The sequence below is a fragment of the Lagenorhynchus albirostris genome, chromosome 13 (genome assembly GCF_949774975.1).
Source record: "Lagenorhynchus albirostris chromosome 13, mLagAlb1.1, whole genome shotgun sequence".
Lineage (NCBI taxonomy): Eukaryota > Metazoa > Chordata > Mammalia > Artiodactyla > Delphinidae > Lagenorhynchus > Lagenorhynchus albirostris.
In genome coordinates, this window is record NC_083107.1 from 2,074,781 (window position 1) to 2,092,072 (window position 17,292).

The 17,292-nt window shown below is 48.4% G+C and overlaps 1 protein-coding gene across 5 annotated transcripts in view; it reads right to left on the bottom strand.

The window, feature by feature from the left end:
- Window positions 1-1,833: 1,833 nt before the first annotated feature.
- NCK2 (NCK adaptor protein 2) overlaps window positions 1,834-17,292 on the bottom strand; it is a 134,762-nt gene continuing 119,303 nt past the window's right edge. For all 5 annotated transcript variants that reach the window (XM_060169267.1, XM_060169268.1, XM_060169266.1 and 2 more), the window contains one exon: window positions 1,834-3,075. In XM_060169267.1, the coding sequence (XP_060025250.1) occupies window positions 2,881-3,075 (195 nt within the window). In that variant the 3' untranslated portion in view covers window positions 1,834-2,880. The remainder of the gene's footprint in view (window positions 3,076-17,292) is intronic.

The window sequence follows — 17,292 nt, forward strand, 5'->3', positions numbered from 1 at the left end:
GGATTCTAGTGAGCAACTGGCCAAAACTAGACCTGTGTTTATTGAAAAGTAGCATTTTAAAAGAATCCTTTCAAGCTTTTTTATCCTCTCGGTTCTGAGCTTTGGTCTTGAGAAATTATTCTGGCGCTGGGCGGGAGGAATGGCGAAAAGAGTAGATTATAAACCAGTCAGTACGCAGAGACCAAAGACAAAACGGTAAGGCACCAGAAATGCTTTGTTGGGAAATGTCAGAGTTTCAGGAGATACAAAGATTCTAATTTACAATTGAAGACTTTAATGTGTGAGGCACTTTGGAAGAGAAGATGGACAGTTTTAGCTCCTAGAAACAGGATTTAATGGCATTTGGCAAAAGCCACTCGTGAAGAGCCTGGTAGCCCCAGACTGTAATGCACAGGCCGTTAATGGAAAATGAAGCCACGTTTAATGCAAACTAGTGAGCAGAATCGACCTCATTGTCCTCTGCTGTCTGTGCAAAGAGGCAAGGGAACGGCAAAACCAGATTTGACCAGGAAATCTCTGGCCAGGCCTGGGCAGAGCGCCGGCAGTCCACACTCCAAACCACACGGGGACCCTGCCTGACATCCCCTGCCCCGCACCCACTCTGTCGACAGGCTCATACTGGGACTAGCAGTTCACGCTCCACTGGCCCACCTGGTGCTAGGACGTCCCGGGGGAGTGCATGGACACGAATCCTGATCGGCCCCACGTAGCTGGAGACTCCCACACAGTCGTTTGAGATGAAGAATAATTGTCAATGGCAGCTCTAAGCCTTAAGAAGTTCCTGAAGCCAAAACGTGTGTCTGTAGTGTGTCCTTTAACTGTTTCCTCCTGAATTGCTGTGTAAATCAGTGTTTCTGCTGTCCAGGCACTCACGGTGTAGAGGGATTCCCGCATGATGTTGACGTGGTACACACAGCAGGCAGATCAGAGAGTCGGGAAGAAGTGGGATTTCCGTGACAATGTCCAGAACCCACCTGTTCTGGCTAAGGTGATGGTCCGCCTCACTCACCTGGAGAGCTCTGTTCTTATGTAACTAGGTGCCCCCAACCTCAGGTCCCAGACACCAGATGTCTAATTTCAAAGGCAACAACTAAAGATACAATGAACTCACAGAGAGCAGGAATGGCAGATTCAGTGCAAACTCTCACCACATACCTTACTTCTCCTGGAAGCCTCCCCGGCCCGGTGTTGGGAGGGCGTGGCCCCAAAGCCAGAGTCCTGGGCTTGTCACCTGCCCCACGAGGCACCAGCCGTGCCCCGTGCGATCACCTGCCCCTCACCTTCTCCATCTGTGTGATGGGGACAATCCCAGGACCGCCTTGAGGAGCTGGGATGAGGATGCCATGGCCGGCCCAGAGGGGGCGCTGAGCACACGTCAGCCGTGATCAGCCATGGGGGTGCCAAGGCCGCGCCCTGTGGCTCTGTATTCCCGGTGCCCAGTGCCCTTGGGGGCTCCACAAAGGCTTTCCCGAGCGCACGGAAGGCAGGCGGGACAGGGGAGAGGAAAGCTGGAGGGGGGAGAGGAAAGCTGGGGGAGGGAGGGCTAGCTGACAACAGTCTGGTGAAATATTTTTAACACATAATTTCCAAAGAGTAAAGGTAAGAGTGAAGGCAAGCTTGAGATTCCGGTTTCTCTTGGAGTCGCTCTCATTAAAATTATTTCAAGATAAAAAAATGCGGCGGTAGAGAAGGAAAACACACGAGTAATAAATTTGTTAGAACACCTCTCTAGAAACGCTCCCCACTTCAGGCACTGAGAACTTCAGGAAAGGCTGCAGGGGCTCCTGTCCCACCGCTGAGTCCGAGCTTTGCCACAGATGAACACACACAGAGTCGTGTCATAATACTTTTTTATTACAATATCCAAAAAACTGAGTATGCAAGTTTAGGAGGTCTCAAGACCCCTTCCTCAGCTGTAGGAATGTGCCCATCTCAAGAGTGTATATTTAAACTATAAAGGAGTTCAAATGTAAAGAAAAAAGAAAATGCAATTTCTTCATAAACATTCTGTGTCTCCTACTACCAATCACATATCCTTTTGTAAACCCTGAAAAATTTCCCTGTAAAGCAAATTTTTTATATATATATAGTGTATGTGTGTGTGAAGTGTTGGTCGCTCCCCTTTCCCAAAGATCAGCTGTTTTCCTTAATCATCTGTATTAGTGTCAACAAATGGCTATAGATACATATTACTTTGAGAATTAAATACATCATTGTGAGATTGAAACGAGCCGCAGGGCAAGAGGAAAAAGCACTATATGCAGATGGCATCTCTTGGGGGAACATTTCCGAAACCTCTGTCTTTCCGAGTCTCCGGACCGACTTTCCAGGACCTCTTTTCTTTATTGCAGGTGCAGCCCCAAAGGCACTGGACAGCTTCTTCCCTCCCGTCTCACCCGGTGGTTCCAGTATTGCTACGAGTGCCCGGGGTCACCCCCGGAGAGTCTGGGAGCTGTGTGAACGCAAATGACACAGATCCAGGGATGCCGGGACCAGGACAGGTGGTCCCTGGGCAGGTGCCACCCAGGGCCCGGCCCCGCTGTCACGTGCGCTGTGGCTCACGGAAGTAAGGGCGGCTCCGGTGCACCCAAACCGCGCCCGATGTCTTTAAAGGGGCGCTTGGCTGGCACGAGCGATTTGAACAGACTAAGGCTGGCTCCCACGGAGAAGGAATAAAGTGATCTGACTCGTCCCCTTTCGCCTCCCCGTCACCAAAACCGTCCAGGAGGGCCTGGGACGGCAAAGGAGGGCGGATGGCAAACGAACCGACCCGGACAGAAAGGGAAACCAGCTGGAGAGAGCAAGGACGGGGCGGCCACCGGGAGCGGGCCTGCGGGAGGGCCCGGGCCGGGGCGCCTTTCCGGGGCGCGTCCACTGGGCTCACTGCAGCGCCCGGACGAGGTAGAGCTTCTCCCCGTGCTCGCTGGTGAAGATGGGGGCCTTCTTGTAGTGATCCACCAGCTCGTCCATGGTGTGGAAGCGCCGCTGCCCGATGCAGTAGACGTTGTCCACCAGCTGCACCTTGAAATGCTTGTTCTTCCCTGATGCTTTGAGAGACACGGAGAAGTCACTGGGCTGCAGAGGAAAGAGGACACCAGTTACCACCCGGCCCTGGGCCACGAGCCACGAGCCACGAGCCACGAGCCACGAGCCACGAGCAGGGCCGGGGGCGGGGCACCGGGCTCTGCGTCCATGCCCGGGGTGGCTCCTGGTCTTTACAACGACCCAGAGGTCGGCTGAGATGCTCGTGTTCTGCAGTGAAGAAAACTGACACTTTGCTTAGTAGGGTTTCGGTGCTAAATGTATTTCACTATTTGAAAACTGGAGACTCGTTGTGGAATGGACAGCACCATTGTTAACCGCTGTTAAATCTTCATTTCCCCAAGCTATTTCTCGAATTTGTAAAAGTCACTTCTATGCAGGCAGCAGCTAGAAGTTTCACGTTCTCTAACTCCTACCACTATTAGAAGTTCACCCAACAGCGTGGTGCTGGTACAAAAACAGACACATGGGTCTACGGAACAGAAAAGAGAGCCCCCAAATAAACCCACACACCTACGGCCAATCAATCTACGACAGAGGAAGCAAGGATATACAATAGAGAAAAGACAGTCTCTTCAGTAAGCGGTACTGGGAAAGTTGGACAGCTACTTGTAAAGAATGAAATTAGAACATTCTCTAACATCATATACAAAAATAAACTCGAAATGGATTAAAGACCTAAATGTAGGATTGGAATCCATAAAACTCCGAGAGGAAAACATAGGCAGACACTCTGACTATATCGTAGCAATATTCTTTTGGATCTGTCTCCTAAAGCAAAGGAAATAAAAGCAAAAATAAACAAATGGGACCTAATTAAACTTCAAAGCTTCTGCACAGCAAAGGAAAAGAAACCATCGACAAAATGAAAAGACAACCTACTGAATGTGAGAAAATATTTGCAAATGATGTGACCAATAAGGGGTTATTTATATATATCCAACATATATAAACAGCTCATACAACTCAGTATCAAAAAACAAACGACCCAATTAAAAAAATGGGCAGACGAACGGCATAGACATTTTCCAGAGAGGAAGTGAAGGTGGCCAACAGGCACATGAGAAGATGCTCAACATCGTTTAATCATCAGGGAAATGCAAATCAGAACCACAAGGAGATACGACCTCACACCTGTCAGAATGACTGTCATCAAAAAGAACACAAATAACAGATGTTGGGAGAGAGCGTGGAGAAAAGGTAACCCTCTTGCACTGTTGGTGGGAATGTAAATTGGTGCAGCCATTGTGAAGAACAGTAGGGAGGTTTCTCAAAACACTAAAAATAGAACCGCCATATGACCCAGCAATTCCACTGCTGGGTATATATCCAAAAAAAAAAAAAAAAAACAACCCAAAAATGCTAATTCAAAAAGATACATGCAGCCCAACGTTTCTTAGCAGCATTATTTACAATTGCCAAGGTGCAGAAGCAACCCAAGTGTCCGTCAACACACGAACGTATAAAAAAGATGTGGTACATATATACAATGGAATACTACTCATTCATAAAAAAGAATGAAATTTTGTCATTTGCAGCAACATGGATGGACTCGGAGGGCATTATGCTAAGTGAAGAAGTCAGGCAGAGAAAGACAAACACTGTATGATCTCACTTACATGTGGAATCTAAGAAATACAACAAACTAGCGAACATAAAAAAGAAGCTGACTCACAGATATAGGGAACAAACTAGTGGTTACCAGGGGCGAGAGGGAAGCGGGGAGGGGCAATATAGCAGTAGGGGATTAAGAGGTATAAACTTTAGGTATAAAATAAGCTACAAGGATATACTGTACAACACGGGGAATATAGCCAGTATTTTATAATAACTGTAAATGGAGTATAACCTTTAAAAATGGTGAACGACTACACTGTACACCTGTAACTTACAGAATATCGTACATCAACTATATGTTAATTTAAAAATTTAAAAATTTTCTAATTCTCAGCTATTTAAAAATAAATATTTTAAGAGCAGTGGAAAATTCTGGTTGCATTTTAACATGGTTCATAGTATCCCAGAGGCGGCTATGCTATGGTTCATGTACAGATTTTATTGAGAAATGTTTAAGTTTGTGATTATGTCAGTGCCCTAGGTATATGTGAATATATTATATTTTAGAAAGATATTATTACTTTTATTAACATTAGTCTTTCATCTCATTTATTGAAAAATATGTAGGGTAAGACACTGAATGAGGAATATTCTTTGGGGAAAAAAAGTATTGCTGAATTCGATAAACAATTATTTACTGAACACGGACTCACACCAAACAGGCCATGCCCTGGCTGCGTGTGCATGAGAGCACAGCACGTATGCTCTGCATGGGCTTCTGCTCTCTTGGAAGTGACCATCCAGTGGGGGAAACGGATAAAGAAGGAGCTGGTACATAGGCGCAAATTGTGCTGAGCTCTGCAGAGAGAAAGGAGGGGGTACTGAGGTGGCACAGGGCATTTAAACTCGGGGCGGGAGGTCAGGAAAGGCCTCCACAGAAACCGGACCTGGGCCCGAGACGCGCGCTGGTGGGTGAGCGCTGAAGAGGGGAGGGGGGACGTCGGTGAAGAAAGGGAGAGGGTCCTGCGTCTCCGGAGGCACTAAGTGGCCGGCGCGGCTGAGGGAGAGGAGGACGGACACTGGCCTCCCTCAGGGGCCTCAGCTGCCCGCCGCGGCCCACCAGGGCTGTGCCACCTGTCCCCGCTTCCCCAGATCCGACCGAGGAGACAGAAGGATGCCCCTCCCAACCCCAGTCCCACTTTCACTCCTGTTCATGTGGTTCGAGCCAGCCTTTGTCCCCCTCCTTGGTCGACCATTCCCGTAGGTCTCAGCTCACAAGCTGACCGCCCTGGAGAAGCCGATAAGCTCGGCCCCCCCTTGGCTACTGTCCAGCAGAAGGCGTCCTGACGCACCAGGCCGGGTAGGGCCGCGTCCAATCCACGGCTGTGTTCCGCAGGGAGCCCTACGGATGGCGGGAGCCGGATAATCCAGGTCTAAACTGAATTCCTAGACCAGGCTGCCTCCTTTCTCCAAAGCCAGGAACTTACTGCTGGTGAGCGCCCACCAGCCCGGCCCCTGCTTCGCATCCCTCCCATCAGGACACCAGCAAGCACCCCGCCCCCATCCACTGGCTTTTACGCCGACTCTGCAAACATTCGATTTAAGGTGTACAAATCTTGCAAAACAAGAGATCACTCCATATGAATGAATGACAACTCAGGGAAATGGGGGTCTGAGAAAATCCAACTCTGGGGCGGGCTGCCACCTGTCACAGCTGTAGGCAGAAACGCATCTCAGAGACACATGGATTTATAGTTTGTATTTGTGTGTCCCTTTGCCCCACACCGAACAAATAAAAACAAATCTTTAAGGGAAGAACCTCACCTTATCTCCATACTAAACCCAGGGCTTGACGACTTGGAGGAAACCCAGGAAGAGACAGGAAGTTTTATCTCTGATTAGGCCTTGGGCTGTGTATTAGTTTCAGAATCATGGCCATTAGAGGATTAGGGGCCCAGAGCAGGTGGGGAAGGAGACACAGAACTTGAAAATTATTTCCCCAACTTGATCTCTTAGAAATGAATCACCATGGGGTGAAGATCTTCTGAGCCAGCCCAGGAGGGCGAGTGCGGATGGGGCGCAGGGGCCTTGGACGGCCCCTCAAAAAAAAAGGAATCATCACGAACGCTGATGTCACGATGACCCTGTCAACCAGCTAAACAGCACAGGACATTCTAAGTAATCACCCTGCACAATTCTCAAATCACTACCATCTTCCAGAAACTGAACACGATGGATGCGAGCTGGCCTCAGTGTTTTCCGTATTCCCGCCCAAGGTGCATGTTGTATAAGGTTTTGAAAATAGAACTAAAACAGGAACTGCCCGACAGGTGCTCTGCACAGGATGGCCCGGAGCACCGGCCCTGGGGCCACTGTCACACGGTGATCAGTCCTGGTGGGTGAAGGAGAAGCTCCGTGGGCAGTCACCACGCCCCTGGGTCCAGCAGCACATACACACTAGGGACCGCTCAGCTCTCTCCCGGGGCTTCAGGTTTTTGTGAAGTGACGTTTAGTTTCGAGCATCTGTTAATTTTTATAAGCACATACATTCTGTGCCATGAGTCTGTGCCTTCAGATAAAGACAGAAGGCGACTTCAGTCTTATAGTTTAGCACAAGCCAGGCACTGGGCTGCTTTTAGAGATACTTTAATCAATTCACAGACAAAGTGGCGTCGTACGGAGGGAGTAGGGAGTCAGTCAGAGTCGGCGTGTGATAGGCTCAATTTTAATTAAGCCCCGTGATCCACAGACGACTCTGAATTTGTTTTTAATTTAAGCTCCTTCATTTAACATCACGGTGTGTCATGTGTGTATGTGCATTACAGCAGTAAAACCAATGCAGCAGAGAAAGTGATTTTTAATTTCGTGGGCTCCTGAGTAGAAACCTTGACGTTAAGGACATAGAATGGACTACATTTATGTCAAGCAGGGCTGCTGAACCTTTGGGGCAATCGCAATTCAGCAGGAGTACATGTTCCAATCTACGTACTAAAATGCACTGTTACGTGTTACCACTAAATTCTAAACGAAGCCTGAAGATGAAATGGATCAGTGGTTCTCAAACTGAGCTCCCAAGAGCGCAGCATAAGCGTCTCCTGGAATCTGTCAGGTGAAAAGTCGAGTTCTCAGGCCCCAGCACGGAACCCTTGATCAGCAGCTCTGGGGCGGGGCCCAGACATCTGTGTTTCAGGAGCCCTCCCGGGGACGCCGATGCAGTTTGAGAAATGGGCTCTGAGCCAACCACCAGCAGGGTTTGCAAATGCTCAGAGCCACGAGGACAAGACAGGAATGAGCTTTGCGGGCTAAGGAGCCTCTCGAAGGAGGCGGCCCCGCCGGGCCAAGCTCACCCCCAGGCGGCGGATGCCCTTCTGACTCTGTCCTGAGAAGTCAGGCCCTGCTCTAGACAGTCCCTGTGGGGAAGCCCCCAGAAGGGACAGCAGGGACTCTCTTCCCTTCACACCGAGCCGGTCCCCTGGATCTGACGGAGACGCGGCTGCTCCAGGCCCGGAACGAACTTGCCCCGCACAATCCCTGAGAAGTCGGCCCCATCGGCCTGGTACACGAGGGCTGCGATCCTTCCAGTCTCAGCTCCCAGCCTCCGGGAGTCGAGTGAGGAAGGCCAGAGCCACACTCGCCTGCACGGGCCGGGGGTGCGGGCGGGAGGACTCAGCGATGCTCTAACCCTAAGCTTGTCACAGAACCGTGACAGGTGTCTGCTGGCCTGTCTGCATTGAGAAAGAGGACCGAAACCCACCAGCCCAGCAGCTGGGGCGCGAATGACCTGGAGACGCAGGCCCACACGAGGGAGTGCTGTGCGCCTCCCATGCTGGGTACAGGGTGAGTCCCTCATCCAGAGCCAGCAAGCCACGGTCATTTCCGAGGCAGGGAGAGAGCTGCACCGGGAGCCCCTCCCGGTGGTGGGAGCACGAGCCGGAACTGCTGCGGGCCTGGACACAGGGTCTCTGCACCATCGAGAAGCTGAAGACGCGCTTTCTCCAGGACCCGGCTGTCTCACCCCAGGGCGTGCTCGGGTTCAGAGGAGCGTGTACAGGTGCCGCAGGACTACTCATGCTGGCCCCAGGTGCCGACATGCCTCACGTCCACCGCAGGAGTCAATAAACACAGGAGGGGACGCTTCATCACACAACAAAATGAATGCGTCCACACGGACTGAATGATCTCACAAAGTGTGGACAAAAGAAGAAAGTAAGAACAGCCACAGTGCGATATCAACTGTACAAACCAGAAGCAGGCAGAACCCAAACACACAAACATACGTCTAAAACGGTAAAGAAAACGACCAGCTCCCAGTGAAAGGGAGCAGTGATCTCTAGCAGGAGGTGCAGTGCAATCAGGAAGCACATACAGGTATGTGAGTAGCTTCCAGAGGGCCGCCAACGTCCTATCTCTTGACCTTGACCTTGACCTGGGTCCTAGTTTTTGACCTGCCTGACCTGGGTTCAACATGTACTTTTTAAATGAAATTTTTTTGTGTATTACGTGTCACAATGAAAGATGTTCTAAAGGTGCTGAACTTGAAACTGGAAGACTGGGCTCGGCCACTAGTGAGTCAGGGGGCAGGGGCACATCCCTCTTCAAACACGGCTCCACCCTCCTGTCCACCCCCACCCCGACGTCCCCTCTTTGGGGACACCAATTACATGTATGTTAAACCTCTCACTTGGTCCTGTAAATCTTAGTTCTGTTTACGACAATACCATAAACTGGGTGGTTTAAAAATGACAGAAGTGTATTCCTCACAGTTCGGGAGGCTGGAAGTCCAAGGTGAAGCAGCCAGGAGATTCAGTGTCTGGTGAAGACCTGCTTCCTGGTTCACAGCCAGCCACCCTCTCACTGTGTCCTCATGTGGCAGAGGGGCCGGGGAGCTCTCTGGGGTCTCTTTTATAAGGGCACTAATCCCATTCAAGAGGGCTCCCTCCCAATCCCATCATATTGGGGATCAGGCTTCAGCCTATGAATTTAACAAGGCGGGAAGTTGTGGGGGGAAGGACAACACACAAACATTCGGTCTGTAGCAAAATCTCTACGCTCTTTTCTGTATTTTCTGTCCTTTTATTTTTTTGCATGTGTATCCTAAAATCTCTCTTCCTCTGAGCTATCTTCCTATTTACTAATCCTTTCTTCAGCTGTGTTTAATCTGCTGTAAACCCACCAAGTCCTTAATTTCAGTTACTGTATTTTTTAGTCCTAGGATTCTCACTTGATCCTCCCTTATTACTTCTAATTCTCTGCTCACATTCATCTTGCTGAGTTTCTTGAACCTATTTATCCATATATCTTAAAGACTACATTTCAAAACTCAAAATCTGGACTTCCCTGGTGGCGCAGTGGTTAAGAATCTGCCTGCCAATGCAGGGGACACGGGTTCGAACCCTAGTCCGGGAAGATTCCACATGCCACAGAGCAACTAAGCCCACGTGCCTCAACTACTGAGCCCCCATGCTGCAACTACTGAAGCCTGCGCATCTAGAGCCTGTGCTCTGCAACAAGAGAAGCCGCTGCAATGAGAAGCCCGCACACTGCAATGAAGAGTAGTCCCCGCTCAACACAACTAGAGAAAACCTGTGCGTAGCAACGAAGACCCAATGCAGCCAAAAATAGAAATAAATAAATAATTTATAAATAAATAAAATAAAAACTCGAAATCTGTGGGTCTGTTCTAATGTCTTCCCCCCGCCTTTGATTTTGGTCATCTAGTTTTGTCTCCTGGTAATTTTTCTTTGAATGCTGCATATTGTGTATAAAAAAAAAATCAAAGAGACACTTTGAGGTTCTCAATGGTATTACTGTCCTCCAAGAGGGTTTGCTTTGCTTCTGCACCCAGGGTGGGCAGGGCACCTTAGTTCGATGAGGGATGTAACTGATTACAGTCTGGTGTTATTCCCAGTTTGCCTTTGATCCCAGTGTATAGATTTTTGGGGGCCCTGCCCCCTCAGGGGGCCTGACCTCCCATTTCTGCCCCCCAGCACCATAGACTACTGAAGGTCTACTTCTCTGCTGCTCTGTGTTTGTCTCAATGTTTTGTCCAGCTTTTCTAGCTGTTTTCAGAAGAAGCACCAGTCTGTAAGGAACCAGTCCACCATGAGCAGATGGTCACGTGACACGGGCAGGCGGTGACCCATCCAGGCCCCCGTTCTCCACCACAGTCGTGCTGCTGAGAAGCAGGAGAGCTGAGTCACTGGCTCCGTTACCAGGCTGCCTGCTCTCCTATTTTGGCTCCTTTACTTACTGGCTTTGAGACCTTGGGCAAGTTTCCCAACAGTTCTTCAGTTTTTGCAACTATGGAACAGAGATAACTCCTGAAACTGGGAAGAGACTGGGGCAGTTGAATAAACTACAGTAATGTTAGAAGCACAACATCTTTGGGGACGTATTAAGCAAAACTGTCACCTAGTGGCCCTTCTTTAAGCTCCTTATGAAGCTTTATAAAGACAGCCATCAGCATCTCGTCGATTTTTTAAAACAGCTTTCAGTTAAAGTCTCCAGAGAACATACTTTCCACATCACCTACAAGAGGCCTACGTCCTATCACAGAAGCACTACACCGCACTGCACCCTGACCACTGTCATCAGTGCTTGTCTACATGGCTCTCCTACGAGGCTCTAAGCGTTCTGAGGGAGAGGCTCCTTCTTTCTTATTTTTATATATTTGGGAGAAAAAACTGGGCCTGATACATAATAAGCACTCAACAGATGGTCGCTGAGCGAACTGGCCCGGGAGTGACTGAGGCTGTACGACCCCTACGTCTGCCACCTGGTACCTCTGAAGTCTCCTCCTGGGTTTCAGCAGAAGGAAAGGAACATCACTGACATGAAATCCACCTGTCTGTTCTCTCTTTAAACACAAAGGGCAAAGCACAACCTCCTGAACTTTAATGTTCAGTTCCTGCTGTCTCCTATCTTATTATGGTCCTGTTTTCTACCTGGGCTACTCGTACTATTTGTCTACCGCTGTGTAACAAATCTCTCCCAAACCCAGTGGCTTAAATAACAATTTCTAATTGGGAATTTGGGAGTGCCTTAAACCTTGACTGACCTGGGGCCGCCAAGCTCCATCAGGCTGTAGGGAAGACATGGGCGGAGGCTGCGGTCATCCGAAGGCCCAGCTGGGGAAGCAGGTCCACATACAAGGTGGTCCGCTCACATGAGCCGCTCGGAGGCCTCCGTCCCTGGTCTTGCAGCCTCCCCATGGTCCTGCCTCAGCACCTCCACAACGTGGCGGCCGGCCCCCCACAAATCAAGCGGTCCCAGATGCAGCAGAGCCACATGCACGTACGACCCAGTCCCGGGAGTCGCCCACCACCTCTCCTACCACATTCTATTCATCAGATGTGAGTTATCAAGTGACACCCTGCTGACGGGGAGGCCGTCACCTCCACCCTTTGAAAGGACGGGTATCAGATGATTTGCGGACATCTTTTTAAGCCACCACGGGACCGCAAGTTGTTAAAGTTGTCTTGGGCTGGACTAAAACCTAGACTGGGTCCTGTACCTGTTTCCAATTTTGGAACACCTAGCTTCCGTCCTCCCTTCAATCCTATCTTCCTGCTTCTTCCCACTGTCCAAACGTTCCCATGGTTCCCTTTCTCCTTATTTGGTATAATTTCTCTTTGCAGAATACTGTGCTAACTTTTCAAATTGAATTCAAACATCACATCACTTCTTGTTCTCTCCTTCCCTCGGACTATTCTTCGAAGAATTGACTTTTCTATTCTCACAGGTTTTGAACCTGGGGTTCCGAAGAATTATCTGTTAGTTTAAGTCATTCACTCACCTGACATTTTCGGAAGTCATTTTCCAAGGGGAGTGTAAGGACAGCTGATAGACTGACAAAAAACCACCCTCTCTCAGGGCTTTTATTATCACTATTTTTGTTTTTAGATTTTAGGCCCCTATTTGAATATAATCCGTCTGAGTACTAGACCCTGACTGAACTCCACATCTCCACACCGGGATCACAGTAGGTGCTCAATAAGTGCACTGACAGGTGAATCTCCAATTTTGAGCATCTCTTCCACTATTCGTTCCTTCAGGTAATTCTTCCATCTTACCTCTTTGCAATTTCTGCTCACGACAACTTTTAGAAAGGAAAACCAATTATACCATCTTTGATACTATTTCTACAGCTTCACCAACTTGATCCATTGTTTCAAACACTTGCTGAAAAGCACCTTTATATTTTTATAAAGTAGACTCCCTGGTCAAATATTTCTCTCCTTTACTCAAGATTGAATCACGATTTTCTCATCACCAGTATTAAAAAAAAAAAAAAAAGGAGCACTGAGAAGAGTCCACAATATCCTTTGATTCATCCTCCATCCCCAATAGCCTAGGTGTTCATATGATTTTTTTCTAAGCACGTGGCTGTGAAGAAATAATAGAGGAAGCAGGGACTTTGCTCCCAGGCCCTCCTGAGTCTTTAATAACCTTAAAATGTCCACGTATCTTTCACTTCAGATTTTAGGGCAAGACGAGAATAGAAATGCCCCTTGTGTGGCCTACTGAGCCTCCCAGGTGGGCGCTGGGTGGATTTCTGGTCCTGCTGGTCTTCAAGCACCAACAATTGATACAAATATTTAAGGCTCTCTCTGCCCCCAAAGAGGGGTCACCTTGTCGATTTCTTATCAAAAGCTGCATCATTCTTTCCCCCTTGTCTGGTACATGGAAATTTTTCTCTCTTTTTTGCTTCTTTAAGGAAGGTACTCTTTTGTCCAGAGAAGTAGCTCCTTTGCCAAAGAAACCTGAGAGCCAGTGGGCTGAAGGCAGATTGTACTCCGCTGATCGATACTCTCCCGGTTCTCATCTCAGAAAAGTGGCCTTCCAGGTCCATCACCCATTAGATCACCGCCACCCCCAGCCTTCCAGGTCCATCACCCATTAGATCACCGCCACCCCCAGCCATCCGGCAGAGGCTTTTTTCATCAAAATTGACTCCCCCTCTATACAGGAGCTCTCCTCTTTGTGTTTACATCAGTTTACCTTCTGACTGGCATTTTCTATTCTCCCATAAACGTGTCTCTGAAATATTTACTCTATAGGCCTAAAGCCAATCCCACAGGTGACATGATCAAATATGATGGCTCTCATTAGCTTCTGAAATAAACTTGTTTACACAAGTGAAGAGAAATCGACCAGCAAACACAGTAAGGCCCTCAAAGTCCATCTACCTAATCTTTCAACGGAAGTGTTTACGGTCCGTTTGTAAGTTAGTATGTGCGTGTGCGATTATCCCTCCCTGCGTCCCCAGATGCATTTCCTAAAGCTAATGGGAACACCTCGGAGGACAGACTTTTAGAATACTGCCCTTGTCATTCTCTGTCTTTTGGCCATGCCATGCCTGGAGTGACTTATCAATAATAAATGATATTTTATATATATATATATATATATATATATATATATATACACATATCAATTTACAGCCTGTGGTGTAAGTACAGTCAGGGAATCAATTTTGATTAAAAGAAGGCTATATTGGGACTTCCCTGGTGGTCCAGTGGTTAAGACTCCACGCTTCCACTGCAGGGGGCGCAAGTTCGATCCCTGGTCAGGGAACTAAGATCCCACGTGCTGCGTGGCATGGCCAAAAAATAAGAAAATAAAAAAAAAATAAAAGAAGGCTCTATTGGACGACTAGGGAGGGTGATCTAACAGAATGATAAAACAGCTTTCTGTGTTATGAGCTCCGTGGGGCGACTCTTTTATTTCTCTGTGCTGCTCTTGCAGTGCTACTGAGGACACGTTTAGGAACTGCTTGGTAACAGCACCATGAGAAACACCCACAAATAGGCCAAGAGTGCAGCCGAGACTGAAAGGCTCTGGGCTGATGCAAATCGGAACCACAGTGAGACACCACTTTGCACCTATGGGGCTGGTTATTATGAAAAAACAAAAACACCAAAACAACAACTGTTGGCAAGGATGTGTAAAAACCAGAACCCCTACGCACAGCTGGTGAAAGGTAGAGTGGTGCAGCCGCAGTGGAAAACAGACTGCGGTTCCTCAAAAAATTCACCAACGAATCACCGTTTGCTCCAAAATCTCTGCTGGGTATAGACCTTCAAGAACTGAAAGAGGGACTTGCACAGACACTTACACACCCATGTTCACAGTGGCATTATTCACGGTAGCCAAAAGGTGGAAGCAACCCACCTGTCCTTTGACAAATGATGGATAAACAAAGTGTGGTCCACCCATACAACGGAGTATCATTCAGCTTTAAAAAAGGAAGGACATTCTGACCCAGGCTACAGCACGGATGAACCTTGAGGACATTATGCTGAGTGAAGTAAGCCAGACAGAAAAGCACAGACACTGCATGATTGCACTTATACGAGGAGGTACTTAGTCAAATTCCTAGAGACAGAGAGTAGAAAACAGCCTGCGGCTGGGGGAGGGCATGGGGAGTTAGCATTCAATGGGGACAGAGCTCCAGTGAGGGAAACGGAAGAGCCCTGGGCAAGGATGGTGGTAACGCTTGCACAACAATGTGAATACGCTTAATGTCGCTGAACTTGCACTTGAAAATGATTAAAATGTTCAACTTTTATGTTATATATATTTTGCCACCACAATAAAAAACATTTTTTAAAAAAGTTTATGTGCTAAAAACTGGTGTAATTCCGGTGGAAACCTTATAATCTGGACAGAGGAAACCGAAGTAGCAGGATGGGTGAGGACACGAGCTCTCCTGCCTTGGAAGTTACTGCAGGAATCGGCAGGGGGGCCCTGGCAGAAGGGATGCTGAGAGGAGGGGCCTCGGCGGGGGTACAAAGGAACCCATCATTTCGTTCAGATCACCCTCGACATGGCTCAGACCCGGCTCCTGAACCAAAAAGGGTTGCCCCCCTCTGGCCTGGGGTCAGGCAACAATCGTCCCCGAACCTGACGTTTTTCTATCTCAACCTCCTTGAAATGCAACAGGGACTCTGCCCGGCTCTGGCTGGTACACGCACCGGGCCTCCTAAGTATCTGAATATCGGGACTGTTAGCTGCCTCGGATACCATCTCTGCTGGGCAAGTACGTTCCCTGCCCGCATCTCCAGACCAAAACGTAAATGCTTCTTGTAGAATTTCTTCTGCAAGTCGCCAAGGAACTGTTTCCAAAGGACACGCGGTGAAGACCCCTGGCAGCGGGGAGAGAAGAGGTGGGCCCGCCTGCCTCCAAGAAGGAAATGTTCCGCAAGCACCGACCAGAGCCGAATGCAAACGTTCCTCCCTCTGTCCAGGCTTCTCACCTCGCCCCACAAGGCGCTTCCCCTTCACCAGGGGAAGAAACCACAACCAGGGCAGAAAACACGGGCCGGAAGGGCCCGCGTGCACCTGCTGGGGCGGTAGCCCCCCGTCCCTCACTCCGGGTCTGCCTGTGGGTGTGTGCTGTTAAAAACTACAGGTACAGGGCTTCCCTGGTGGCTCAGTGATTGGGAGTCCGCCTGCCGATGCAGGGGACACGGGTTCGTGCCCCGGTCCGGGAAGATGCCACATGCCGTGGAGCGGCTGGGCCCGTGAGCCATGGCCGCTGAGCCTGTGTGTCCGGAGCCTGTGCTCCACAACGGGAGAGGCCACAGCAGTGAGAGGCCCATGTTCCACAAAAAAAAAAAAAAAAAGTTCCAATTACTATAAGAAATGCAATTTGAAAAATATAGCAAGGAACTATGCTAATCCTTCTATTCTGTTTCTTCCTGGCCAAATAATTTTAATAGATTTTTTTTTAAGAGTAAGAGATGAAACCCAAATAGACTGTTAGTGTGGCCAATATATACAGTAAGTTATCTTTAGCAAGTCTTTTCACACGTGAATGTGCTGTATGACAAAAAATTAGTATCTAAATACTACTGTCGGACACAATAAATAAGGTGAAACAGATGCTCTATTTGGGATCCCTAATGTCTTACAGAGAAAAATGCCTTCCTATGCCACAGGCTGATGCTTCGCAGACCTCATCCTAGTTGTAACCTGTCACTTTCTATAGTAATGGAAGAAATAAAACACTGACCACTTACAGAGCACACAGAAATCTAGTTACTGGTTATTCTCCATCGTAAGCAGAGCTTCCTAACCATATCCACAGGATAAGGCTGAACAAATATATAAGGATTTACGCTGAGCATCAGAAGGCAGGTAGGAATTTTGAATTTGCTAGATTTAATGAGGTTTGGATTAGCAGGTGGAGGTATGATGGTTAAATATGGAGAAGAAGAAGCCATACCGTTTCATCTTTAGCTGCTGAGGATAAATGACAATTGCAGGTGAGGGAGGAGAGCAAGGGAGGGGGAGAGAGAAGATGAATAAAGAACAGTCGATATTAAGATTCAGGACAGGAAGGACAGCCAAAGCAGGGTGGTCTGGTTCATTCATTGACTGATAAAACATGTCTAACAGATACCTCTGAAACACCCAGCATATCACTGACCCGGGATGTTGCAGGCTATGCCAAAGTTTTGCTTCTTTTTCTGAAATATGCACATCCCTCCCTCCCCCTCCCCCCCGTATCCATCCCCCGCAAGCACAGATTTCCCAGGACTCAGAGCTGGGTATATTTTTACTTTTCAAAACAGAAAAATATGAAATATTTTTAAATGCAAAATAGCAAGCAAGAGTCGAGCTTATTTACCTTGGAATCACTCAGGATATTTTAAAAATGAAACGCATCTTGAAGATGCAGTCCAAAAA